This window comes from Heliangelus exortis, chromosome 31 (genome assembly GCF_036169615.1).
Source record: "Heliangelus exortis chromosome 31, bHelExo1.hap1, whole genome shotgun sequence".
NCBI lineage: Eukaryota > Metazoa > Chordata > Aves > Apodiformes > Trochilidae > Heliangelus > Heliangelus exortis.
Window position 1 is genome coordinate 318,756 of NC_092452.1, and position 26,426 is coordinate 345,181.

At 48.4% G+C, this 26,426-nt stretch overlaps 1 protein-coding gene across 8 annotated transcripts in view; it reads right to left on the reverse strand.

Moving 5' to 3' along the window:
* ATF7 (activating transcription factor 7) overlaps positions 1-26,426 on the reverse strand; it is a 190,655-nt gene that overhangs the window by 151,178 nt on the left and 13,051 nt on the right. For 3 of the 8 annotated variants that reach the window (XM_071729523.1, XM_071729525.1, XM_071729522.1), the window contains exons 2-3: positions 21,387-21,456; positions 12,068-12,219 (exon numbers count right to left, since the gene is read on the reverse strand). In XM_071729523.1, coding sequence (XP_071585624.1) covers positions 12,068-12,219; positions 21,387-21,441 — 207 coding nt within the window. In that variant the 5' untranslated portion in view covers positions 21,442-21,456. Of the gene's footprint in view, positions 1-12,067; positions 12,220-17,703; positions 17,864-21,386; positions 21,457-23,612; positions 23,711-26,426 lie in introns of those variants that run through there. The other 5 variants (XM_071729526.1, XM_071729528.1, XM_071729524.1 and 2 more) reach the window with 4 other exon arrangements.

A 26,426-nucleotide genomic window follows, 5' to 3' on the forward strand; every position in this document is an offset into this window, starting at 1 on the left:
GGGTGCAGAAGGGGAGAACCAAAGGGATGCTCAGGGATTTGCTGGGATTTTAGGAAAAACTCCAGGAGTGGGGGGTGCAGAAGGGGAACACCCATGGAACCTCCTGGGGGAAGCTGGGTGCTGGCTCTGGTCTGCACACAACCTGCAGGGTCCTTTCTTAACCTTGAGAAGATTTGCAGAGAGCATCAGCCCAAAAACACAGAGAGAGGTGGGGGCTGCAGCACCACAGACCTGACCCTGGCAACAGGCTTGGAAAAGGCTCTGGACTGGTGAAAAGGAGGTTTTTCACTTCTGAAAAGAAGATTTTCTATTTATGAAAAGGAGATCTCTGTTTAGGAAAAAGAGGTTTTTCCACTTGTGAAAAGGAGGTTTTGTACAAATGGAGATTTTTATATTTAGGAAATAAATTTTTTACACTTGTGAAAAGGAGACTCTATACTCGTGAAAAGGAGATTCTGTATTTCTGGAGATTTTTACACTTGTGCAAAGGAGGCTTTATACTTGTGAAAAAGAGATTTTACGCCTTTCAAAAAGGAGGCTTTAGCACTTGTGCAAAGGAGGTTTTATATTCATGAATCCAAAGGAACCCCCAGAAGATTTCACTTCCCAATTCAGCTGTGATGCCCCAAAGGAGCAAAGGGGGGGATGTCCTGGGGCAGCACCTCCTTTTGTCTGGGGACCTCCTGGTGGGGAGGACACCCAAGGGAGGTGGGAGGACACATGGAGAGCAAAGCCAAGGCCACGGGGAGCTGCTGGATATCTCAGCACATCCTCCCCAAGCTTCCCAGCCCCATCCATCTCCTCCTGCCAGGGCTCAGATGGACTCCTGGCCCAGTGGCAAGTGGGATGGATCTTCCCCCGGGGCTCGGTCCAAGTCTGGAGGTAACTAATGTGGGGTCAGGGGTGTCCCCAAGGGCTGGGTGCCCAAAGGTTAGCTGTGAGTGATGTGACCACCCCTCTTCTTCAAGTTCTGGTGGAGAGCTGGGCTCCATCTCCTCCATTTCCCAGCTGAGCAATGACAGGGATAATTCCCTGCCTCGCAAAGAGCCTGGAAGGATTAATTCACTAATGTGCAGAAAGTGCCCAGATCCTGGAGTGATTCATGGGTTTTAAAGGCCAGGGGACCATTACAATTATCTACCCAGGCCCACGTGAATCCCCCAGATGGGTCCATTTCCATTGGAAAGGAGGAGGCAACACCACCAGGACTTGTTGGTTTGAAAGAATCCAACAAGAGCACGGGGCCAGATCGTCTGATGTGGGGTTATTGGTTGGTGGGGTTTTTTGTTTTTTTTTTTGGACACTTATTTTGCAGACGCCGAGATTTAGGGACCTCTCCTCCTCTTGGAGGTTTCCCCAGGAGGCAGTGTTCACCCAGGAAGGTTTCAGAGGAGCTCAGAGCCCAGCTCTGCTCCCCCTGGCAAGCTGGTGGCTACGGTTTCCAAAGCAGCCACAAGCCCCTGAGGCTCCAAGGTGGCCACAGCAGCTCTGGTTACTGAGTGCTTCTGGAAAGCTGGTTTCATCCTTCTGCTAGAGGAGGGAAGAGAGAGAACACCTCTGCCAGCCTGGGTGAGGATCAAAGGAGAAGAAAAGCCAGGGCTGAAGAAAGAACAGCTTAAAAACAAGAAAAAAATTGCAGGTGGAGGCATTCCAAGCCAGCTCTGCTCCAGCACAAAGGCTCTGGCAGGCTGGGTGGGCTGCCAGCTTTCCATGCCCTGCACCAAGGTTGTTTCACTCCAGCCCATAGCCAGGGAGGGACAAAAACCTAAGGGAAAAAAAAAAAAAAAAAAAAAGGACTAGAGGTAAAATCTGCAGTAACAGCAGCCTGGGGAACATCAGCTCCAGGGCTCTGCTCCGGGGCTGCCGCGGAAGGGTCGTGTCTGATGCCACAGAGAGATGCAAACCCTCGGGGCACCAAGTGCCCTCCAGGTTGGAAGGAGCAGGGAAAGCTGATTTCTGTTCACTCAGATCCTGTGAAAAATCAGGAAGGCCCCCCCAGGGCAGCTCAAAGACTTGGATGCATTTGGGGCAGTGCCCCCCTCTCCCCACCTCCTCCTGGCGAAAACCGCACGGAGATGAAACCTTGAAATGTTATTTTTGGCTCAGGCAGCTCCAGGGACCCATGTGGCTGTGCCTTTTACTTGAAAAATCCACTTACATCCTGCCTGGTGATTAATGCACGTTCCTTTCCTTGTTTAAATAATAATAAGAAGGAATAATAATAATCATCAGAAACTTCAGCCTGCTCACAGGCAGCATTCAGCACAGCAGACTGGAAGAGCCAAAAAACCCTTAACCAGGCACTTTGTTTGGGGACAAACCACAAAAATTTGCTTTTTTTTTTTTTTTTTTCCTTCCAGAAAACCATCTGCCTTCAGATTTTGTTGCTCCATTAATTTGTGGGGCTGTTTTGTTTGGGTTTTTTTTTTTTTTTTTTGGTTTAAGGTCGCTATCCCAGCCCAGCACTGCACAGCAGCATCTTCCCTGTGTCACATCCTCTGCCCTCTCCACGCTGGGTTTCTCCCATCTTTTTCCTGGGAGATGAGAGATGAGCTTTGGTTTTTATCAGGCAGTGAGGGCCAGGCTGGAAGGAAGAGATCTGGAGCAGTTGGGTATTTGGCTCCTACCAAATCCCTGGCACTCAGTGCTGAGCTCCTCAGGTTGCTCCACAAAACCTGCCTGTGATTCCAACAAAGAGTTAAATCAGGTTCTGGAGCTTGTCCCCCGTCCCTCTTGTTCCTCCTTGGCCAGAAGGGCAAAGCATTTAACTAGGAGTAAGTAAATAATTTAATTTCCATTTCTATAGCTTCCCTTATCCCAAAGGGCTTCTCATACACATGCCCCTCCACTGAAATGCAGGTGTTTCAGCAGGGGGGAAGGCAGCAACCATCTGGCCTCCAGCACAGAGAAAAACCTTGGCCAAGGACACAGGGGGCAAACTCTGCCATAAACTCCTTCTTCCCCCCCACCACCCTTTTATTTATTTTTATTTTTTTTTAATTTTAATAAAGCCTCAGACAGCAGACACAGCCTCTCCTGAGCACCTGAGTTGAGGCATCAGCACCTCTGGGTGTCAAAAAAAACCAAACCCATTGTCAACCTTCTGGGGAGGTGTTGATCCCAGTTGGATTTACCATGGGGTGGACATTTTTAGCTAGGGAGCAGTGTGAAGCACACCAAGAAACCCCAAAAAAAGGTCGAAAGAGAGCAAAAGGTGGACAAAGAGTGGGTTATAGAGCACCTGGCAGGAAGGCAGCCCCTGGTTTTGGCCAAAGGACACCAAGCTCCAGCACCAAGGAGCCCTCAGCTCCTCCAGGATGCTCACTGGGAGCATCCAAGTCCTGAACTGCAAAACTCAGCTGGCAAAATCAGTCTCCAAGGGGTCTAACACAGGAGCAGGGAGGATTTGCTGCCACCAGTTCCCCCTTTCCTCTGCTTGGGTGATGCTTGGGGGAGATGAGAGATGCCTGGAGGGGTTGGTCCATCCCTCCCGAGCTCCCTGTCCTTAGGAATCCATCTCCCTGTCCCCAGGGATCCATCTCCCTGTCCCCAAGGATCCATCTCCTGGTCCCCAGGCATCAGTCCTGTCCTGATGGGCACTGGTTGCTCCATCCCAGGGCAGCAGAGCTCAGCTGCAGGGGAGAGAGGTCCTGCACAAGCAGTAAGAATTTCCTTCCACACGGTGGAGCATTTTTAAGCCTTCTTTGGCAGGAAAAAAAAGGAAAAAAAAAAAAAAAAAAAAAAAGAGCAGCCAAGGTTATTAAAACCCACGTATTAATTACCTCTGCCACATGACTTAAGAGGAGAGGCCCAGCAGTAATTAAAGGAGGTGAGTGAGGGGGTGGAGTTGCAGAGGATCAGCTTCTGCCTCCAGATCCCTTCCTGCCCCCCCCGGGAACCCCCGGATTGCTCCGGTGTGGATGTGAATCATTCTTACGTTCCCCAGCTTGAAATCCCAGCAGCACCACAGGTTTGCAGTGTGACCTTGGGCAAGTCATCAATTCTTTCCCTTTCCTACCAGACAGAGCAAATAAAAAAAATTGAAAAAAAAAAAAAAAAAAAAATAAAAGAAAGGAAGGGGGGGGGGGAAGAGAAAAAGAGGCAGTGAGACTTTGAGGAGGGGGTTAGGAAGGCGCCGGCGCGTGCGAGGGGTGGGAGGGGGGTGGGAAGCACTGCAGAGATAAAATAAAGGGGAAAAACCAACCCCAGAATGTGTTAACAAAGGCAATCACAGCAGCATTGCCTCAGCCGTGTTGGAAAGGTGGGTGCTGGGTGATTCATGAGGAGCTGGGGGATAAGGATGAAGGGCAAGGGGTAGGAGGAGGGATGGAGGGATGGATGAGGGATGGTTGGAGGAGGAAAAGGGTGAATGAGGCAGTTGTGTCCTTTGTGAGGCCCTTGTGTAACGTGGAGAGGAAAAAATCATGTGCCAGTGGGAGAGAAAAAAGGGTTAAAAAAAAATTTTAAAAAGGGGGGGAAGAGAAAGGGGGGAAAAAAAAGCCTCTCCCCACCCAAAAACTTCAGCTCTACCACCAAAACCCAATCTGGGCTCCTGCCTTCCCCCTGCAACACCAAGGAGCCTCCCTCCCTGCCCTGAATGGACAGAACCTTTTTTTTCTCCAGCAAGGACCCAAGCCCCACGCACGCCTCACGAGAGGTGAATTTATGGAGTGCAAAGAAAAGAATAACAGGAAACTCCTTCCTCCCCATGCCCCAGGAAACAAGAACACACAAAAAGAATGAAATCCAACCAGGAGTCGATCCCATTCACCAGTGGGGCTGAGGATTTGTGCCCGGGGAGGGATTGGATTGTTCCCAAAAGGGCTCTGGATGGTGACCAAGTCTGATGAGCAGAGGGAGAGAAGAGGTTCTGGTAGCAGGTGCTGAGGGACAAAGCACTCCACAGCTTCCCTGTTCCCTGCCTCTGATGTCACCCCTTGGAAACAAAGGCCAGGGAAAGGGAAATGCAACCAAGGGAGGGGACAATGCCAAGGATGTCCCCTCGGATGCCCCTGCATCCTCCTCTGGGGAGGAGAGCTTGGAGGGATGAGGAAAGGGAAAGCAAGGGGGTTGAGGCAGCAAAATTCAGGGCTTGGATGTCTCTCTTGGGTCTGGAGATGCCAAAGCAGTTGTGTTGGAGCAAGGAGAGGGAGCTGTGGTGTCCAGGGGTTGGGATGCTGAGCTCTGCTGAAGCCTGGAGAAATATAAGGGAAAGTGGTGCTGGGAAAATGGGATTCCAGCAGCCTGGCCCCTCAGCTCCAATGCTCAGCTCCATTATGGTCATTTCCAAAGGAATTCCTCAAAAAGTTGAGGGAGAGGTGGTTAAAGCTGAGCTCACCTGAAAGCTTTGGTGGTCGCCACTGAATTGTCCCGATTGGAAAAAACTGAGCCCAAAAATCAACCCAGAAAACTCCCACCATGCCCCCCAGAGCATCTCCTGCAGTGCCCCATCTACACAGGTTTGCAATCCCTGCAGGGATGGTGACTCCACCACCTCCTTGTCCTCTGGGAAGCCACCAGGCTCCTGCCATCCTCTGCCCTGCACTGCTGTCTCCAGGCTATGAGAAAGCTGATGCTAGGGAAAAAAAAAAAAAAAACAAAAGGAAAAGTGAGTCCTGAGGGGAAAAAAGGGCTCATTGTGCAGCTTGGAAGAGTCGAGGTGACTCAAGCTTGACCTCTGAACAACACAACAATTGGAGAAAGGATGCCTGTGGTCCCCACTCAGTTTTCTAAAGCACTGAAAGGTTGATTTCCTTTGATTCAGTTGTGATATTGGGTGTGTGCCCACCCCTCCAGGGGGTGTGAGCCTCTCCTCGTGGTCTATATTGCTTGGAAAAAGGGTTGGGTTTTGGTGAACCTGAGCTGGGACCTCCCCTGGGGACGCTCCAGTTCAGAGTGTTGAAGGAAGAGAGAATTCAGGTGGCTTCAAGGCTTGGAGGTTTTTTTTCCCCCACTGATTGGTAGCAGAGGAGATGTGATCTCAGGAAGTGCAGAGGTGTGGGGATGACTTAAAAATGTGGAGGGGAATTAGTGAGGGTGGGAGATGGGGCATCAGCAAGGGAAAAGGAACAAAATGCAGGAGAAAATTAACCCATTCTGTAGCTCCCTCATCTCCTTTATTCCAAGGAGCCCTTGAAACACAAAGAGCTTTCCAGCAACCACCTCACCAACCCCAGGACTGAACACACAATGAACACACACCCTTCCTTTGTGCCTCTCCCCACCTTTCTCCCTGGAAATTCTGGCCAACCCATGGAGAGCCCCTTTCTCTCTCTTTTTTTTTTTTTTTTGCTTTTCTCCCCCCGCTTCCCAGACAGGGATATAAAACCAAGCCCTGTATTTTATAAAAAGGACTATGATAAGTTGTCAGATGTCAGTGCACGGTGGTAATTAAGCTTTTAAAAGGAGATAGGCAGCAGCAGCAAAAAAAAAAAAAAAAGGATTCCGGGCGTTGGAGTCTTTTTTGCTCTGGGAAGAGGCACCTGTTTTATCGGAACAGGTGGATTTATGGGGATATTAAAGCAGCACTGCTGCTCCCACCCTGATGAGGTTCTCAGTGACCCTCTTCTCTCAGGAGATTTATGATTTCTCCTAGCAGACAATTGCAGAGGGAGCTCACTCCAAGCTTTTTTTCTGTGCCGGGAGATCTCTTGCACTGAGGCTTTGGTTTCTTTTTCTTCCCCTCCCCAAAATCACCTTGGATCATCACTGCACCTTTCTAGAGGTGCCCAAACCTTCCCCGACGTGTCAGGTCAGGTTTGCAGGGGCAAGAGTCTCCCTTTTGCTCTTCTCAGGTTGGTTTCCAGCTGCCTGGCAATTAGAGGAGCTGAGGATGGGGAGGTTTGCAGCTGTCTGCACAGCAGGATGAGGTTGGAGGAGGCATTACAGAGCTCTCAGCTCACCAGCACTTCTCTTTGTACTTAGTGACCCCACAAAATCCCCAGCAAAAGCCTTTTTTTTACCTCCCAAACAGCCTCCCCAGATGCAATTTGCACCAGCCCAGGGCTCTTCCTCCTTTCTAATTGCCTCCTGGCTAAGGCTGAGCTCCTTTTTAACATCACTTCCCACCTGCAGCCCTTAATAAAAACTAAGTGGATCAAGTGCAAAAAAAAAAAAAACAGAGGCAGGCAGAAGGCAAGCAGCTTTTCCCAGAAGCTTTTCCCCACCTTGGGTGATCTACAGCTTTGCTGTGAACAGAGATCACCCCCCACACACCCCCACCCCCACCTCACCCCCCCGAGATGCCAACCCTGGTGATGATTCAGCGATGTCAAAAGATGCAAAAGATGCAGCTGAGGCCACCAAAATGCTTCCCTCACATCCTTAGGGCCTTAACAATTCTTCTCCCCCTCTCCCACCCCCCCCCTCGCCTCCATTATGGGCTGCAGATAATAAAATTTCCCATGCAGGCAAAGCAAAACACATTTAAATTTCCCTTCTCCAGCTTCCAAATGTTTGGGAGGTTTATTGCAAACATCACCCAAGCCTCTTAAAAAGCCAAGGCAGCAAACACAAATTGGTTTTAATACCTAAAACGTGGGCAGCAAACACCTTCCCCCTCCCCTCCAAAGCTCCAGAAACAAAAGCTCAGGTTGCTGCCCCAGCCAGCAGGTGACTGAGCACCTCTTGCAAGTGCAGAACTAAGAATGAAGAGGTTGCCAGCAGTGGGAAAGCTCAGACCTGGATTTTCTGCACTAAGACACAGCACAATGACCTTGGAGATGTCCAGGGGGAGCAGATGCAAGGATTCCAAGAGAAAGAAAGCACCAAAAAGTCACCAGTGAGACAGAAAAGGGATGAGCTGCTCCCTACTTTTAAGTCTAGCTCAGGTGGACTTAAAATCCAGAGCCTTGCCTCTTTGTTCTTAGAAATGAGGGGTTTTTTTGGAGGCTGAAGTGCTCAGCTCCCTGCCTGAAGGAGGTTTCAGCAGACAAAAGTGAGAGGTGATGCTTTGAAGCCTGGACAAGCCTGGTGACCAGAAAGAACCTCCTTGGTCAGTCCCTAAAACCAAAACCCCCACTCCCCTCCCTACCAACAGCAACTGACACAGCTCCCCCAGACTCCTTCACTCTTTATCAATAAACTGCAGAAGCTCAGAAGCATCCCCCCCCCCCAAAAAAAAATCTTCTCACTGCCCCAAAGACAGCCTGATTCAACGTTTGCAACAACTTCATTTTAGGAAATGGTTTCATTTAGCAGTCTTTACAGCCAGGATTAATTTATAGCTTGTTTTGCGCTGCTGCAAAACTCTCCCACCCCGTCCCCTATCCACACACAATTCTTTATTGTCTAGATGTTTACTCTCCGGGGGGAATTTTAAGGACTTTAATGTTTTTATTGTTTTAATCCGGCATATAAAAAAATTATTTGAGCAAAACAGCTGGTACAAGTGCTGGGGAAGTGGTGGTGCAGTTTCTCAGCTTGCATCATTAAGCAGGTGTTAAATAAACGCAGTGCCACAGCTCCTCCCGAGATTTACCACGGTGGGAGATGTGCAGGGGACTTTTTTTTTTTTTAAGAATTGGGGGGATATGTTTCCCAGCTGACAGCTCAGCCTCTCCCACACAGACCTTTGCTTTTCCACCACTACCTAAAAACCTGTTTTAGCCTTAATTCCTCCAGCCGGTGCCACCAAACCCACAACGAGGTGAACCGTGCAGGGGGGAAAAAAAAAAAAAAATCCCCGTTTGCTGCTTTCTGCACACAAAGGGGATTTCTGCAGGTCGGCCACGTGTACTTTATGCACAAAAGCAAAAAAAAAAAAGTCTAAAATGTCCTTTTTTTCCCCTCTGCTTTGTGCAGCTCCAGCATCTCAATCCCCCAGTGGTAGGAGAACGCAGCGTTTGCCCATCGGTCCCTTCAAGCCTCACCTCTCCCCCTGCCTCAAAAGAAAGCTATTTCTTGTTTTCTGAGCTTTTCCACCTCGACCCCAGGGTGGAGTCCTGATGGAGAGTTCTCATGCAAAGCAGCAACCAGCGAGGGGAGAGAACTCTCAGCCAAAAAATCCCCCAAAAGCTTTAAAAAACCCCAAAAAAGCGCAGCTAGAAATGATTTCTACCGACGGCTCCCGCTTTCGTTCTCTGATCTCGTGTCAAATCTCTATTTTTATGGCTTGAAGGGGGTTGTTTTTTGTTTCGTTTTGTTTTTTCCACACCCTGCTTGGAGGTTTTCTCCCCATTGAGGATGAAAGGAGGTTTTTTTCCCCGGGATCTGGCCGGGAAGAGCTGCATCCATTGCTGGGTTGCCGCAGAGGGGCGGAGCGGCCTCATCCAGCCAACAATGCCCAGTGAGCACCCTCAGGAGGAGGGAAAAAAAAAAAAAATCAAAAAAAAAAGAAGATTTTGGATGTTTTTTCAAATAGCAAGAGTCATCTCTAGCTATTCCTTGTGTCTTGGAAGTGGTGTTTTGCTCGGATTAGAGAATTTCAAGTGGGGAAGTGGGCTCGGGAAATTAAAAAATCCTCTTTAGATATTGAAATTTAAATAAAAAAAAAAAAAGCAGCAGGGCACAGGCTGGTTGGTTGCTAATAATTCCATACAGAACTTAAGGAAAACATGCCTCTCTCCTCTCTCCCCTTGCTACCCAAAACAACCTCCTCAGCAATGTTTGGGGTTTTTTGCTGGGGAAAGAGATGGAAGCCCTGAGCAGAGTCTCCTTCACTGAATTTCTGTCTTTCAGTGACAATCTGGTTGGATTTCCAAAAATCCTGCAAACTTGTGCACTTGTTTCTGAAAATTAGAGGTGTCAGTGATGGCACAACCTTTGTCAAAGCTCTCTGCTGCATCTGCATTTGGGGAGTAAATTATCTGTTCCTGCAGTAAAATACAGAACACTCACAATTTTCTCCCGAGATGAGGAGCCAGGTAGCAGGGACAACACAAAACCTCACAAAACCCAAACAGCTTCATCTCCAAAAGACTGATTTTAATGTAAGAGAATATTTGAGTGGCCAAGAAAAAAACCTGGAGCTCCTAAGAGGGAGGAAAAAAAAAATCCAATCCCGAGCACAAGGCAGAACAAAATTCAACGTATCTTAAGACTTCAGATCTCTTTCTCCTCTCCCACCCGACCCTCCTCCCTCTAAAAGCCCAGCACCTAATTTCTCATTTTCTTTATGAGGGGCAGGGGATGGAAAAGAGGTTTTGCAATTCTGGAGCTAAGATCACAAGAGGTTAAACACCCAAGCCACGGGCAAAGAGGGCAACACGGAGAGGTTTGTGTTGGGGCTGCAGGAGCGGGCAGCGAGCAGCAGCTTTCTGCTCCTATTAAGTTCCAGACCACAAGGAAGCTTTTAGAGCAAGTCTAATTTCAAGTTAATAAAAAGAACCCAGCTCAATTTATGGCCTGGTGCTCGGCAGCACAGGCACTTTGCATTTTTGATGTAGAGCAAGAGCTTTAGGTAAGGTCTGAGCTGGGATCAGCTCGTTCTGAGCGGCAGCGCCATGGTTGTGAAACTCCCTTAAATCAAATCAAATCAAATTAAAAAAAAAAAAAAAAAAAAAAAAAAAAGGAGAAGGAATCATTCCCTGCAACCATTCCTTGGTGGGTATTTTTGCAGCCCTGATCATATTCCTAAGAAAGGGGGAACCTTCCTTTCTCCTCCTCGTTCCACCCCGCTGCAGAAAATGGAAACTGGCCCTTGAACAAGGAAGAGCGAGGCTGAGTGAAAAAACAATAAAATAATAATGTAAAGATAATTTAAATCAGGAGTTTAAATCGTTAGAAATCTGGCAGTGTCTGAGCCACTCCAGACCTGGCTGGATGGGCTTTGCTGGCCTATGAGCAGCACGACCAAGTGCTGCTGGGGGTGAGAGATGTGCCCGGGTGCTCCCGTGCGAGGAGGGAGAATTAAATAGCAAAAAAAGCCCAGATAAAAGCAAAAAGAAAAAAATAATAGCAAAGCCCCAAGTAAAGCACAGACCTTGAAGGACACCCTGTAAAACCCACAGGGCCCAGGAGCTGCTTTTCAAACGGGGGATTTTCACCTACGTGGGCATCCAGGGTAATTATTGCTGCTGAATTTCCACCCTGCTGCCTTCAGGGCATCAAAATGCCCAAACTAAGGGGAGCTTCTGGCCAGGATTTATTTTTATATATATACAGATAGATATACTTATATATATACTTATTTATATATATAAATACACATGTAAATTCATATATATGCATGGAGATATAGATATATAACTACTACTATAGGGGCAAACCCAGGCATGCACACGGTTTCTGTATATAAATATATATTTACAGTTGCTGAGTCTGCAAGTCACCCAGGGAAAAGCAGAGTCCAGCTTGCCCTGGAAATCCAGCTCGATGCCCTCCTTCCCAAACCAGAGGGGTTCAACCAAATGTTTTGAAACAGCTCTGAAGGAAAAGGTGTTGCCACCCCCCACCTCTCAGCCCCCATCCCACTGGCGAGGACCGACGCGGGGAAGGGGAGAATGCACCTTCCCTGCTCCTGATGGGCTTTGGAAGGGGTTGGAGAAGCCCTTGGGGAGCAGAGGTGCTCCAGAAGGGGGATTTCCAACCATTCCTGGCTCTGGGGTTGCCACGTGAAGTGGGTTTGCTGCCCCACATTTCGAGGCTGAGAGGGAAGGGGATGCTGATGAAGCGAGGCCGCCACGGCAGCTGCAGCTCTGCAGCAAGGCTCAGCCTCCTTCTTGCTCTGCCAGGACCCGCATTCAAAGCAGCTCCTGCATATTTTAAGGCATTATTAAGTATTCTTGCAGCCTCTCATCCGAGAGAGGGGAAAAGCAGGCTGCTATTCCTTCAGCTCGAGGTGCTACTCTTTCATTTTAATTGCTGCGGCAGCTAGGAAATCCTAAGGAGGGTTTTAATTCTAAGACCCAGGCGTTCACTGAGACAGAAAATGGAAAAGCTATGGTTTGGGGGCTTTTTTTTTGGTTTTTTTTTTTTTATGACCTCCTTGCAGCTCCACAGCCCAAACCTTGCTGAGAAAATCTAAACTAGAAAGGAACTCAAAGGGACCGAAGTCGCTCGCTGCGCACGTTAAACCCATTTGGGGTTTACAGTTGTGACAGGCTGCAGAGAAAAATCCAAAACCAACCTTACAGATGGATTTCCTCAGCCAGATCTGGGAGGTTTCTAGTGAAATCTGCAGCAGAAAGAACCTCGTGGAGCGTGTCCACTGCAGCTTCCAGAGCCCTTTGGCCAGCCCAATCCCAGCGCTGCAGAGGCGGGAGGAGGACACTGCGACAGCTGAGGACACATTTCAGAGCACATTGGGATGAAATTTTGCTGCAATGCCTGCCCCTTGAGACAGCCCCCTCCCAGAATGGCCTCAGGGATGCCTGCCCCAGCTCCTGGCTATCCCTGGACAGGAGGGAAAAGCTGCTCTGCCCCAGAGGTAGCTGCAGAAGGGAGGGAAACTCCTGGGACTGCAGAAAGGAGGAGAGGGAGGGAATGCTTGGAGCATCCCAAGGTTTCACCCCCCAGCACTCCCCATCTCCAGGTGATGTGGCTCAGGACTTGTTGAAAACAAAAACTCTGTACAAAACATTTCACCCCAAGAAATGAAGGTGAAGATCTCTTAGGTCTCTGCCTCCTGCTCTCAGCATTAGGGAAGGGACTTTGGGCAAGGAGCTGGAGGGATGGGACGAGGGGGAAATGGCTTTTAAGTGGCTGAGGTGGAGACTGAGGTTGGAAATGAGGGATAAATCCTTCCCTGTGAGGGTGCTGAGCTCCTGGCCCGGGTTGCCCCATCCCTGGAGGTGTTGAGGGCCAGGCTGGATGGGGCTTGGAGCACCCTGGGCTGGTGGGAGGTGTCCCTGCCTATGGCAGGAGGGTGGAACGAGCTGATTTTTAAGGTCCCCTCAACCCAAACCAGCCTGGCAGCCCATGGTCCCATGATCCCTGATAACACAGCTGTCCAAGAAGGTTTTCAGCACTGGGGTTCATACCAGGAAGCTTCTTGCCCTACAAAAGGAGTGAGAAATCCAACAGGAGAACAGGGAGGTCAGCGGGCAGGAGCTGTGACTCTGCCCCAGCCACATGCCAGGACACAAAGTGGGTGTTGAAGCAACCCCTGCACCCTCAGCACTGCAGCAACCAACCCAGGGTTATTTTTAAACAGTGCTGGGAAGGGTTGGGGGGGGGGGAAGAAAATCAGAAAACAGAGGAATTAGGAAGCCCCAGAAAGGCTGAAAGCCAAAGCCTGGGCTGGCTGGGGGGGGTGACAGCTGCCCAGAGGTGGCACTGGTCCATCACTCACCATCAGGGGGGATGGAAACCCCCAGCAGCCCCCCTGGAGTTGGGGTAGGGGGGGGGGAAGAAGCCAGCAGGGACCCTTTGCAAAAGAAAAGCCTTTTCTTTCTTCCCTGCAAGGAGCAGCGTGGAGTGAGGGGCTCCCAGGCTCATCCCAGCTGCTCAGCTTCCCCTGGTGCCACCCGTGGGTGGTGAGGACACCAAAGAACCAAGAGGCTAAAAACCCAACTCCTAATTAATCCCTAATCAAATGTGTTTTCCCAGAAGGAAAAAAAAAAAAACAAAAAACCACCACTCCCTCACACAGTGGCATTGCACGTTTTTCAGCTGAGCCTCGGGCAGAGGCTGGAGGGGCAGTTCCTAAACCAGAGCCACGGGGGCTGCAGGGAGGTCCAGAAAAGTCCTTTGGCACCCAGGCTCTTATTTAGAAAAGGAGAATTTGGAAAGCTTTCCAGACCCATTTCCATTTGACAGGCAAGTGTCTGTGTGGGTTCAGCACACACGTGCTTCCAATGCAAAGCAGAGCTTGGCATTTGCAGAGCTGGCAGTGAACCCCCCAGCTGTAGGAATGATAAAGATTTTAACTTACAGGAAATGCTGCTATTAAATAATATTTAAGTCTTAATTATATTTTAAAACAGCCATTTTATTAAAAAGAAAAAAAAAAAAAGGAAGAAAAAGGAAAAAAAAAAAAAAAGTCCTATTACAGTGCTTTTGTAGTTAAAGGTCTGTCAACATTTCCATTTTAAACCTTCATTTCTAGGGGGTTTATAATTTGGTCATAAAAATTCATTCCAGACTGGAACTTGGCATACAGGGGCTCAGCCTAGGAGCAATATTTTTTATTATCCAATTTGGTTTAAATTGGTTTGGCCGTTTTTAAGTTATAGGAGTGTAAAAAATAAACGTTTACTGGTTTCAGATGCCTTCTCAAGCTTCTTATTATTCAAAATCAGCCTTCCCCTCCCCACCTCCAAAAAAATACCTTCAGCAAGAGGTGGGAGACAATGGATGAGTTACAACTCCAATTAATTCACTTCTTTTGATCCTAACAACCTAACAGAGTTACTATAACCAACCACCACTTTCACACAGACCCATTACACACTGCGAACGCTCCGAGATTTGTGCAGCATCTGCCATTTTGTGCTTGATGCACAGGTACTGCAGCTGTAGAGGCCTTAATTTGAAATAAATAATTAACTCTGGAAACCTGCCCTCCTGTAAAAGACTAGGAGGCCTTTAAAAAGCGAGATGTTTCTCTGTAGAATTTCGTTTCAGCTGTGGCAGCTTCAAATAAAAAGCTGCAGATGTGAAGCGAGCGGGCGGCGAGGAATTCCTCGCCACTGAGCTTCAGACGTCGCCTTCAATTTCAAAAAGCAGCAAAGAAACTCTGGTTTATGGCTCAGCTCTTCAAACCACTTGGGTGCAGTAGGGACACAACACATACGTGACTTTGCATGCTAACTACAGGCAAGGGGGATCTGTGCCCCAGCATAACAAAAAGCTCGGAGAAGGATTTTATTCTCGCTCCGTCGTTAACATCCACAATTTTTCATTTTAATATTTGGCCGTGGAGGGAGGGAGGGAGGGAGTGGAGGGGGGGGGGGGGGAAGGAAAGCAAGAGCTGCAACACCACCAGGGAGAGACTTTTGGGCAAGCTGAGGAGGTCTTTGTGCCCCCTGGGCCATCTACAAGGGCTTGCAGATGGCTGGGAAGCGTTTCCCATCGGATCCGGATCCAACCCCGCAGCACCTTGGTGTCACCTGGAGGTGAGACCCCACGTCAGCCGTGCCACCCAACCCTGGGAGGGGCAGTACAAACCCTGCTCTCCTCTTGCCACCCTCCCCAGCCTGATCCCTGACTGCTGTTAACCCCCCCTGCTCTGCAGAAGCCCTTCTCCTGACGACTAAAGCTCTGATCTCCAAAGCCGCAAGGGCTCCTCTACCTCCTTAGCCCAGTGGGTGTCAGGAGCCTGAATTCTTTTGGAAAAACACCCCCTGTCCAAGTCCAGTCCCACTCAGTTCCCATGCCAGGACAGTAACAAATTTCTGCTGGAGGACAGGGTATCATAACTCTGCTTAATAACCATCCCCATTCCTGTTTGCTCTAACAGCAGGTAGCCAGCCGGGCTGAAGCTGCTCAAAGATTGGGTTTTAATTCCCTGGATTTCTCAGGCAGTTTGTCTGACTTCCCTCCGCAGGCTGCAGGAACAACATCTCAAGAGGCAGACCCTAAAGAGGCTGTTAAATCAGCAGACAAGTATTTCTTTCTGTACAAGCTGGTCTTTCAAAGCAAATATATCCATCTCCTGCACACGCCTGGTCCTGGCAGCGAGCTCCAGCAGGGCTGGGACATCCCTTTGGATTCTCCCAGGTGAATAAAAGTCACTCCTGGCAGCAGAGGCAGTGCAAATTTTTCTTCCCTTTTGCTTTCTGCCAGGACTGGAAGGAGAGGAGGACTATAACAAAGCAAACCTTTGGAATGAGAGCAAAAAGGAAGATGCTTTGTTGGGAAGCCAATGGGCAACTCGCTTGCTCTCACCTCTGGGCTGCTCTCCATGCCCTCCTACTCACTCCTTTAAGAGGATTTTGCCTTTTTTTCCATCACCATGATCTGCTTCCACTCAGGACAGACCTCCAGAGCCAGGGACAAAGCTCATTTCTCATCTCTAGCTGTAACCAGGATGAGGATTCCCAGCTACAAATCCACACCTCCCTGGATGGAAATCCCACGGGGAAAGCTCCGAGTGGCCAAGACAGGAATCCCAGAATCCCAGAAGAATCTCCCAGGTTGGAAAGGACCCATCAGGATCAACAAATCCAACTCCATGTGTGCAATCACACCGTGTCCCTGGGCCACTTGGAAGTCTGCATGGTGACAAGGAGAGCTCAGTGCTTCTTGGAAAGACAGCCATTTTTTCGGTGGGGTTTTTTTTTTGGTTTTTTCCCCTTCAGGACTCATATAAAAGGAATAATCTATATTCGTTTGGATTATACAAGCTACAAAACACACCTTAGCTCCAGTTCCCCATTTAACCAATCGCAGGAGCCATTTGTTGCCTCGTATATTACAAAGCAATAGAGATTTAAGGGATAATGGTCATGGTGGCAGAGTATACAAAGCAATAAACTGCTTTTGAGGTTGGTTAAATGCCAAGTGATGCTGAGGCCTCGATGCCATAAACATTATTTCTATTATATGACAAGATAAGAGGATACAATAAACCACAAAGAAGAAAAATCATTTTCTGGCCTCGTGAAAGTCCTGGGCTTGGCGTTTCTCGGACACTGCAGGAGCATCACCTCAGTGGCAGGGGTTTAAGGGAAATAAATTGTTAAATTAGGGGGGGAGGGGGCTTTAAAAAGCAAACAACTGTTTGAGGAAATGGCCTGCATAAGTGTAGCCCTGGAATTAGGACCTGAGGGAGATGATTTGTGTCACTTAGAACAAGTGAAATGGCGTGGAGTGGGGAGGGAAGGGCTGGGGAAAGTCTTGCTCTTGGCAGAATATATTCAATATAGAATCAGAATTGCTCAGGCTGGAAAAGACCTTCAAGATCCTCAAGTCCAACCTCATCCTAACCCTACCACCCTATTCCTGATGACCCATCACTAAACCCTGTCCCCAGGCACCACATCCAGACGATTTTTAAACACATTCAGGGATGGAGACTCAAGCACCTCCCTGGGGAGCCTCTGCCAGTGCTTAACAACCCTTTCTGTAAAGAAGTTCTTCCTGTTATGGCCCCACCATTACTTTGGGCAGCAGGAGTGGAGGAAACAGTTGATGAATAAAGATGTTCCTCCCTTAGGACATTTCACAAAGCCTCCAGTGCTCCCTGAAGCCTTCCAGGGAGGAGCAGAAGAGGCAGGACAGATGGAAGGACAGCCTAGAAACTTGCCTGCCCAAAACACACCCCGGGCACCCCAAGAAGGGTTTAAACACTTTTAGAAGGGAGAACACAGGAGCCAGACACCGAGCAACTTCCCTCTGCCACCACCACTGCCTCCTGGTAACGAGCCTCCCCCTCCTCCTTCCAGACCTTGGCTCTAAATGCCTTAGATGGGACGGCCGGAGTTTTAATTACCTCGTGTTAATGAGTCAGAGCTGCCTCATTATACAGACTTAGTGAATCCCTTTCAACTTTAATGGCAACGTTGGAGTTTCCAGCGAGCGCTCGGCTGCGCTCCGGCTGCCTTCCATCCCTCAGGACGTTTTAAATGGGATTAAGGAAGATTTTAATAATGATTCGCAGCTCATGCCACCCCCAGATGAGTTTCACCTCACCCGAGGCATCACTCTGCATCTCCTGAAGACATTCTAGGGGGCACTTTGGGGTTTTTCTCTGCCTCCCTCTTCGCCTTTCAAGAGCGGCACGGGGGGCCGGAGACGTTCCTGCTCTTCTCCCTCTCTGCAGAGAGGGCCCGGGGGGGGGGGGGGGGGGAAGAAAGGGTTCAGGGGACAAAAATGTGTCACCTGTCCTCTTTGAGGAGAAAGCAGATAGACGACCTTGAAGAAGAATCTCTTTTAAAAGCAGTTCTGTGCTGCACATTTCAGCAGGCAGCTGTGTCACGGCCGACTCACTGTTGGGAAGCGATCGCGTACAGACTCCAAAAATAACACCCCCCAAAAGGACCTAGCAACAGAAACATGTTTACATACCCACTGAAAAGCCCACGAGCTGTGCTGACATGGGGAAGGGGGGGAGAGCAGGATGGACTCATCTATTTTGGGTGGCTGTTACCTCTTCCCCCTCCTACTTCCCTGAAAGCAGAGAAGCAGCGAAGGAAAAGGAGGAGAAACGAGCACAGAGCAAACCCGATCAGAGGGGAAGCAGCAGCTCGTGGTTCTGAAATTACACCAGGAAGCAAAATAATGTGGTTTTCTTTTCCTTTAAAGGGGGAAAATCACCAACTGGCTTTGTTCTCCAGCCTCCTGCTCCAATTTTTTGGGCTCTGCTCTCCTTCCTCCTCCTCTCTGTGCTGCTCCACGTCTTGCACCAAGCAGATCAGGGATTGTAGCCAGGAGAAAAGGAGATCTGTCCCCCCTTGTCCTGGCTGCCAGTGAAACCCAGAAATCCCAACTGACTCAGGACCAAAACAGCCCCACAGAAAAAAAAAACCAAACCAACAACCCCAAATACCCAGCCTGTAGGGATAAAAACATGGGCAATGTTTTTGGGCATGAGAGCAAAGGTTTGGAAAGGAGAGAAAGGAACAGAGATGTTGGAGCTCCATGGTGAAAGGATCTGGTGTTATCCCAAAAAAATTGCTCCTGATAACCAAAGGGGCTCAAGAGCCAACACCTTCCTGTTCAAATGGTTTTTTTCCCTGAGCAAAAGCACCCAAAGATCTTAATCTAAAAAAAAAAAAAAACCAAAAAACCAAAACAAAACCAAAAAAAGGCTGTATCCTGCAAGGAAGTCTCTGCACTGGCAACAATCCTGCTTGGATCTGAGCTGGGAAAGAGTTTCCCGTGCTTTAAGCACTCACACAGCACCCCTTGGGTGTGTATTTGTGTGCCTGGGTGAAAATAAATCAGGTTATCTTCCAGAAAGCTCAGAATTCTGGATCCTCCAGAAGGTGGGAAGGTCAGGAGAGCAGGCAGGGGCGACTGCCCCGCTCCCCCCTGTGTTGGAAGATGAGGGACTCAATCTTTCAGCAAGGAGGGAATGAATTGAAATTGGTGCAGCCCTCTCCAACCCTTATTAAGGTTTCACTTTATGGTGAGTCCACACCACGAAGCCATTTCTGATGGGCTGATCCTCAGTGGCTTGTCCAGGGTCAGGGTTTAGTGCCAAAAGGCAGCACAAGCTGCTGGGGAAACAATGCAGCACGTGCTTGAGAGGTCGAGACAGCTGCTGGCCACCACCAGCCCCCCAGCTTCAAATCCAGATTTATTTTTATTATTTAAAGCCTACCAACTGCTTTACCCCTGCCCAGCTCATCACAACCACCTCATTTTGCTCCTGCTGCCCCAGAAAACACAGCTCACCCAACATGAAATTTTCCCTTCCACCCAGGTCTGTGTGGCTCTCGGGTACCACTGCATGTTCGTGGTGAGCAGGAGTTGGAAAGGCTCTTAAAAAGCTCCCACGTGAGGCTGAGGTACAGAGTAGAGGGCAAAATAAAAATTAAGAACACAGGTGAGCCACTAGGACTTCCAGGGAGAGGCTGGGAGCTCCAGGTATTTAGTCTAAAGGATAGTTAAGGGGTGACTTGAAGGGTCAGCAAACACCTACAGACATCAGAAATTTGACAGAAAGCATCTTCTGTCTAACAAACAAAAATTAACAAGATCCACAGCCTGGAAGCTGCAGCTGAACAGGTTTAGACTGGAAACAAGGCATAATTTTTCCTTCCCAGCGAGAGCAATTAACTATTAGAACAACTTAACCAAGGGCTGTGGTGAATTTTCCATCACTGGAAATATTTTCCATCAAGCTTGGATCATCATTATTTAATACATGCTCTGGTTTGAACAGTTATTGAAGGACGTTCTAGGAAACTGTGCACGAGGTCAGGTTAGATCACCATGAATCACAGCAGTATGAATTACCCAGATTCTAACATTTCAATATTAACATGAAGAATTGTCAGAATTACCCATAAGCAGCAGTCTGGAACAGCGAAAGGAGGAAGCAACCACCTTTATATGTCATTTGTGGGAGATTGTGGGAGATTAAATTTAAATACATTGTTGTTTGCCTTAATTGCTTGTTTGAATCCGATTTTAAGGTTGTATGATTGAAGTCCTCACATCATTAAGTGCTCAAATGCAGCTAATACATTTTATAAATGACTTGCACAATTTCACAGGCAAAGAAGTTTAAGATAAAAAGCAGCCTACAAAAAAAAAAAAAAAAAAAAAAAAAAGGGGGGGGGGAAAAAAAAAAAAAGAAGAGGAAGATCACCTGCAAGTAGACAGAAAATGCTTAAAAGAGAGGAAGATCACCTGCAAGTAGAGAGGTAGAAAATGCTGCAGATGAGACTAGTGCTGGAATGCCCAAAAAGCTGACATCCTAACTATGGATTTTTAAAGACCCCGAGAGTTCCCAGATGAGATTTTTGACCTATTTCTGGGCTATAAAAATAAACACGTCCCAGAATTCCCAGGCAGCCTCGCAGGACATGCCCTGGGGATGCAGAATTATCTTTTAATTTCAATTGAGAGCCCCACAAGAGGCATTGGGTACTAAATACACTGAAGGATTGGGAGAGGGAGGGCAGGGGGGGTACCCTGGGATCTCTTAAAGCTCCCCAATGCCTCACAGCCATAATGGGTTGGCACCCGACAGCCAAGGGTTGCAGCCAAGAAAACAAAGTGTGTGCATCACTTAATATCTAATTAAAAGCCACCATTTTCTCCCCCTTCCTCCTTTCCCCTCCAAAAGGCATTTTGAGGTTCAAATGCTCCCAAACAAATGTGGTTCTCCCTGGACAGAAACTCCAGTTTCTCACAGCTCCCATGAACACAGCCCCAGCACAATCCTCCCATTCATCCCAGCCAAGCTCCTGAGCTGGAGCTTTGGGAAAGCACCAGGTTATGGTTTTTTTGCCAAAACCAAGCCAAACCCAATGGAAAGGTGTCCTTGAAAACAAAAATGCTTTCCCTTAGGGAAGCCACCAGGAGCTCTGCAGCCAACCCCAACCCCAGCATGCTGCCCGTGGAGGAAAAAACATTCACAATTGGGTCTTTTTTTTTTTTTTTTTTTTTGCAAGCCCAAAAATAGACTTTGGGGTTCACATAACACAAACCATCACCTGTCACATTCTCAGCTGCTTCACAGAATATGCTCCAGCAGCTAACTTGTCCTGCTGGGGAACAAACCTCTGTCCTTTGGTTAAGCAGCTTGAAGGAAGATGAGTGATGTTCCCAACCATTACCAGGGAGATCAGCACCTTTTCCTCTGGGCTGTGTGGGTCTCCTGGAGAAAAACCACCAGCAGAACCCCAATCCCCCCCAAAGCCAGGCAGCTTTCATGACTTGGGAGTGCCCACAACTTGCTCATAACCTGGATTTACACACTGCAAAATCCTCTGATCTGATTACCTCCAGTGATCACGTAAAACACCAGCTTTAAACTCTTTGCCTGTGTGATAAAACAGCCACTTTGATTCACAACAACACAGTCACAATAAAGTATCCTGTAAACCTACCTGTCCACAGCCAGGGGCATTGCACACAAACGGCCTGTCGTCTCCCATATTTCATGCAGCTGAAGTTGAGCTGAAGGGAAAGGAGAGGAAATTGTTAAATAAGCTTCAAAGAAATAAAATAAAAATTAAAAAGATCCGGGGAAGAAGCTGCCCTTTGCAGGGCTGGTAATTAATCAGCTCTGTGCTGGCTGGGAAGGTGGAGCTCTTGGTGGCCTAGACACAACGACCAAGGAAGAGAAAAGGAATCCAGCTGGAGTTTAAATAAGGGTTTGGAGGGCCCAGTTGATTTTTTCACACACTGCAGGGCTCATCAGGACTGTGACAGTGAGAGCAGAGGGTGGGAAAGGAGCAGGAGTTCTCCTGCCTCCCACCAAGGGCCACCAATAACTCCCTGGAAGACCAAGGGACATCTCTGTGTCACCCCCTGTGAAATACAGTGCTGAGAGAGCTTTAGCTGGTTGGGAGAGTTAGGTTAAGGTGATCTTCCAGGTCTTTTCCAACCTGAAGAGACTAAGAAGATGGGGACAAGGCTCATCTCTGGCAAAGGACCATCCAAAAGAGCTACAAAATGTGCCCCCCCTGGGGTGGAAGGTGGGGAGGAAGGGCACGGCCACCCTCATCCTCCCTGAGCTCTTGCAGGGGGAAGCACAGAGACAGCAGCAAAGAGAGTGACAATCTACAGGGGGGGAAAAAAATACATGTATGTAAAAAAAAATAAATAAAGTGCAAGCGAGCAGCGATGACATAAATCCACGTCCTCTCTATGTACAAGTTATATTTTCAATGGGAGAGAACTAAAATTTGTCATTTAATTAATTAAGGGATTATAGGAGTGGTGCTCCGTTTTACAAGGCAATAATCTGGCTCCCTAGTGGGTAAACTACAAGGCTGATGGCAGGGGTAGTTTATCACAGATTATAGCCAAGGATAACAAAACACTCAGTCCTATTATGCTCCAAGTGAAGCTATTCTTATTAATAAAAAATAAGAGTAAATAAAGTGACCCCCCCAACCACCGCCTCAAATTCAAGAAATAATGGTTTCCCCCCCTCCTCCCACTGATATTTTTATAGCAGGATTTTAAAAAGCTATAATAAAGCAAATGCTGTCTCTTCAGGGGGTTTAGTGTGTGAACATGTTCTGGCTGTTCATGTTTGCTCCCAGCATCTTTTCCTCCAAGTTCAGTGCTTGGCTCGGGCGCCGCGCGTCAGCTCGCTCCGGCCAAGAGCAGAAATGAAACCAGAACGGGGCCAGAACGCCTGCCCCAAGACACAAACAGCCTCTTTTTGAGTTGGTTTCTCTGCATTTCCAGCAGTTGCTACACGCACGCCCTGAGAGGGTGGGGAGAGCTGTTATTTTTAGGAGGTAGATGAGAAAAGGGCTCCAAGAAGGCGACTGAGCGGCAGAGGGTGAGGGCAATGGGATACAGCAAAGTCCTGCTTGGCTTTCATGAAAAAGGCACAGAAACCAATTACAGCTCAATATGGATTAAAAAAAGGATTTTTTTTTTTTTTTTTTTTGTCTATTACTGTGTGCTACAGCAGCTGAAGCTCAGATGAGTGGCTACAAGAGGTGGAATTCCCCTCCCTGGGCTCCCAACAGCAAGAAGCAAAAGCTCTGAGGGAAGAGCTGCCAGTTCTTCTCCCACAAAAAGGAGAGAAGCAGCCACACCACCAGAAGATGTTTGGATTTATTAAAGCATAACTCCAGAGCCTATGTAAACACCAACTACTCACAAAGAATAAATAGCCCTCTCCCAAATGGAACAGGCCAGCAGCCAAAATGCTCCCTAGCACAAGACAAGCTTAAGAAGCAAGGTAATAAAGGTGTCCAGGAACATCCACCCACCATGGCAGCCCCTCCAAAAAACAAAAAGCCTCCCAGGAGTGAGCTGGGGCTTACTGGAAGGGGGGATGGCAGGAGATGACAGCAGTTTGGTGTCAAGAAATTAAAGCCCTGGAGGTGACATGGGGGCAAGGTGACTCTGAGTGAGGACATGAACTCCTTTGTGCCATCCTTCTGAACTTCCACCCAAGCTGGCAACTCAAGAAATTGCTTCTGCCTGCTAAACAAACAGGGACCTCCCCTCCCTCTCTCCACAGCCAAGTGATCCTCCAAGAGGAATCTCCTGCAGGCCCTGAAGCTGCTGACTTACACCCATCTGCTGCAGCCTCACCCCTGTTGTGATTTCCCCTGGAGGCACAGAGAGGTCCCAGGCTTCCTCACCAAGTTTTCATGTGCAAAAGTTGTCTCTAGCAAGGCAGGATGAGGAGGTCAAAACCTTCTTGTCATACCAAACCACTGCTCAGATCAATTCCCTGACACTGCAAGGAAGAGAAGCACAAAACTGATTAGATGGGCTTTTTTTAATCACTTGAGGTCCAAAATTATCACACCTAAACCTTCCCAGGAGCTGCACAAAGAGCTGCAGCTCTGAAGGAGTCAAGCCAGAGGGCCTGGTACTTCATCACCCACCCCCAGCAGCTCAACTGCTACTCCTCCTGCAAGAAAAATCAGAGGAATTGGGTCAGACACAAAGGAAACATCAACTTGATGACTGCTGGAGTTATTTTCCCATCACCTGGTGGTTGCTAAGAATGATGACCTAAGGACACAGGTCAAATAAAAGCCAACATTTGCTGTCTTGGGCACCTTGGACTGTGTTTTTTCCCTTCCCAAAAGTCTTCCTTGCCCAAGACACAAGGGTCTCCCAGCACACCCAGGGGCTCCAGGAGCTGCGGTCTCCACGGAGCAGACGCAGGAGTCATCAGCTCCAGATTCCTTCATCCCTATTTAGCCAAACTCTGACAAATTAGTGACCTACCCACAGCCAGGGGCACAACTCTGCAGTCCTGGGGGCTCAGGGCTTTTGTGCCACCTTGGCAGGGGGCAGCCAAGTGGGTGGCTGTCAGGGTTTAACCCTGGCCTGGCAATTAAACTGAGTACCAGATTCTCTCTATTAATCTCTCTCCTCCCTGATAAGAAAGGAGAGAGAATAAGGGAGAGAGACTGATGGGTTGGGAACTGAACTACACAGCTTTAATGAAACAGGAATGATAAATAGGAAAAATTACTAAATATATACAAATATACAGGAAAATGGATACCACATTCCTTCCCCCTTCTTCTCCCAATAGCTCTCAGGTCACCCCCGAGGCTGCAGGGCAGCCCTGGGAAAATCCAGGCTGGAATTTTGGGAGCAGTTGGGAGCTGGAGGCAGGAACACACAGATATGGGCTGGCAGGGATCAGGAGCACAGGAAGAGGAAGGGATGGAATCCTTCCAGGATGCCAGGGGAAGGAAGGGAAGCAGGAAGGGCAGGAAGGGCAGGAAGCTGGAAGCAGGAAGCAGGAAATCTGGCTTGGCCCTCATGATCCCTCAAATTTATCCTGAGGATGACGTATATGGGATGGAATTCTCTGTTTGGTCAATTCTGGCATCTCTCTTGTCTGTTCCTCCCCAGAGGAGGCTGCAGGTGGGACCTCTTTATTCCTTCTGGAGGGTAAAATGTTCCTCAGAGCTGAGCAGTGTCCTTGGCTCTGCACAGCAGTCTCCAGCAGTAACTCTAAACATCAGTGTTATCAGTCCTAGGAGCACACACTGTCTGAGAAACTTGCTGTTAATTTCAGCAAGTGCAGCTGCTTACAAGAGACTGAGCTAAAAGCAAAAGTACAAGACAGAAAATCACCTTTATCCTGGCCCAAACCAGGACAGTGGCTGCACCAGAGCCCTCCCAGCCGAGTGGGCTGGGGACCTGATCTACAGGTGGACCCCAGAGCATCAGCTTGGACACTTTGTTCTCCAAGAAACCCCAAAACCCAAGTCCTCTGCCAGACCAGCACTGCATTTAGTGGGAAGTGTCCCTGCCCATCCAGGGGGTTGGAACTTCAAGGTCCTTTCCAACCCAACCCAAGCTGTGATTCTATGATTTAGCAGCTGTCAAGCAACTGAGCAGCTCCAGGGGAAGAACAGCAGCAAAGTCACCAGACTTGAAAGGACAGTGGTGATGTCCCTTGGTGTCCCGGGCAGCTCAGGGCTGGGAGTGTTTAAGAATTGCTCCAATCACCCTCCTCCATTTCAAGTGGGTTGTGTGGGATGAGGCTGGGGTTGTGGTTTTTTTTCAGCAGCAAACAAATCTTACACTTAAATTATTCCGGAGGGAGAGAGCTGTGTTTCCCAGGGCAGCCAAGCCTCTGCTTTTTTAATTAACACAGGTCAGAGCTCTGTCCTTAATGCTGTCACTTCAACTTCAGGGTCTCTCTACCCTCAGTATTTATGCTTCCTCTGCATATAAAAAGCTATTTGAGAAATTAAAGAACTGGATCAGCTGTCACACCCGGGGCTTTGATACCACTAACTGGAAATGGAGAGCAGGGAAACAAACCCAAAAAACCCAATGGCATTCCAGGCTGCCTGCCAGCTACTCCTGATAGCATAACAAGCAGCTCTATTAAAATAAAGAAAAAACTGGGACCAACATGCTGCAAAATAAAAAAAAAAAAACCCACAACCAAACCCCAAACCCTTGGTTTGTTTGATCTTGCAAAGCATCAGGAGGATTCACTCATTCTTTAAAGGAAGATTTAGCTGCTCGTTCACTCCCGAATATGAGTGGTATGTACATACACGTGCTGAAATTTATATCACATTTAGGCAGGATAAATTGCTCCAATAAATTCCATTCTTAAGAACAGGCAGAATAAGCAGATGATTGGATGCTGGGACTACACTCTCATTCCTCTTCCTGCAGGCACGGGACAGTATTTCACCCTTTTGATGATTTTGAGCATGTTGGAAACAGCAAGGGGAAAGGGAAAAAAAATGCAGACAGATTACTGAAGCGTGCCACAAAGTTCTGTCAGCACAGACCTGACAAGCAGCTGCTGCCTGACAGAGAACTGGGAAGACATTTTCAACCAAAACAGACTCTGCTCCCCAAGCCTGGGTGGGTTTTTTTCCACTCTCCTGCCTGGGTTAACTCATGCAAATAACTGAAGAGAAGTCACCCCCCCAGCCGTGCCTGGCAGCAGCCTCCAGTGG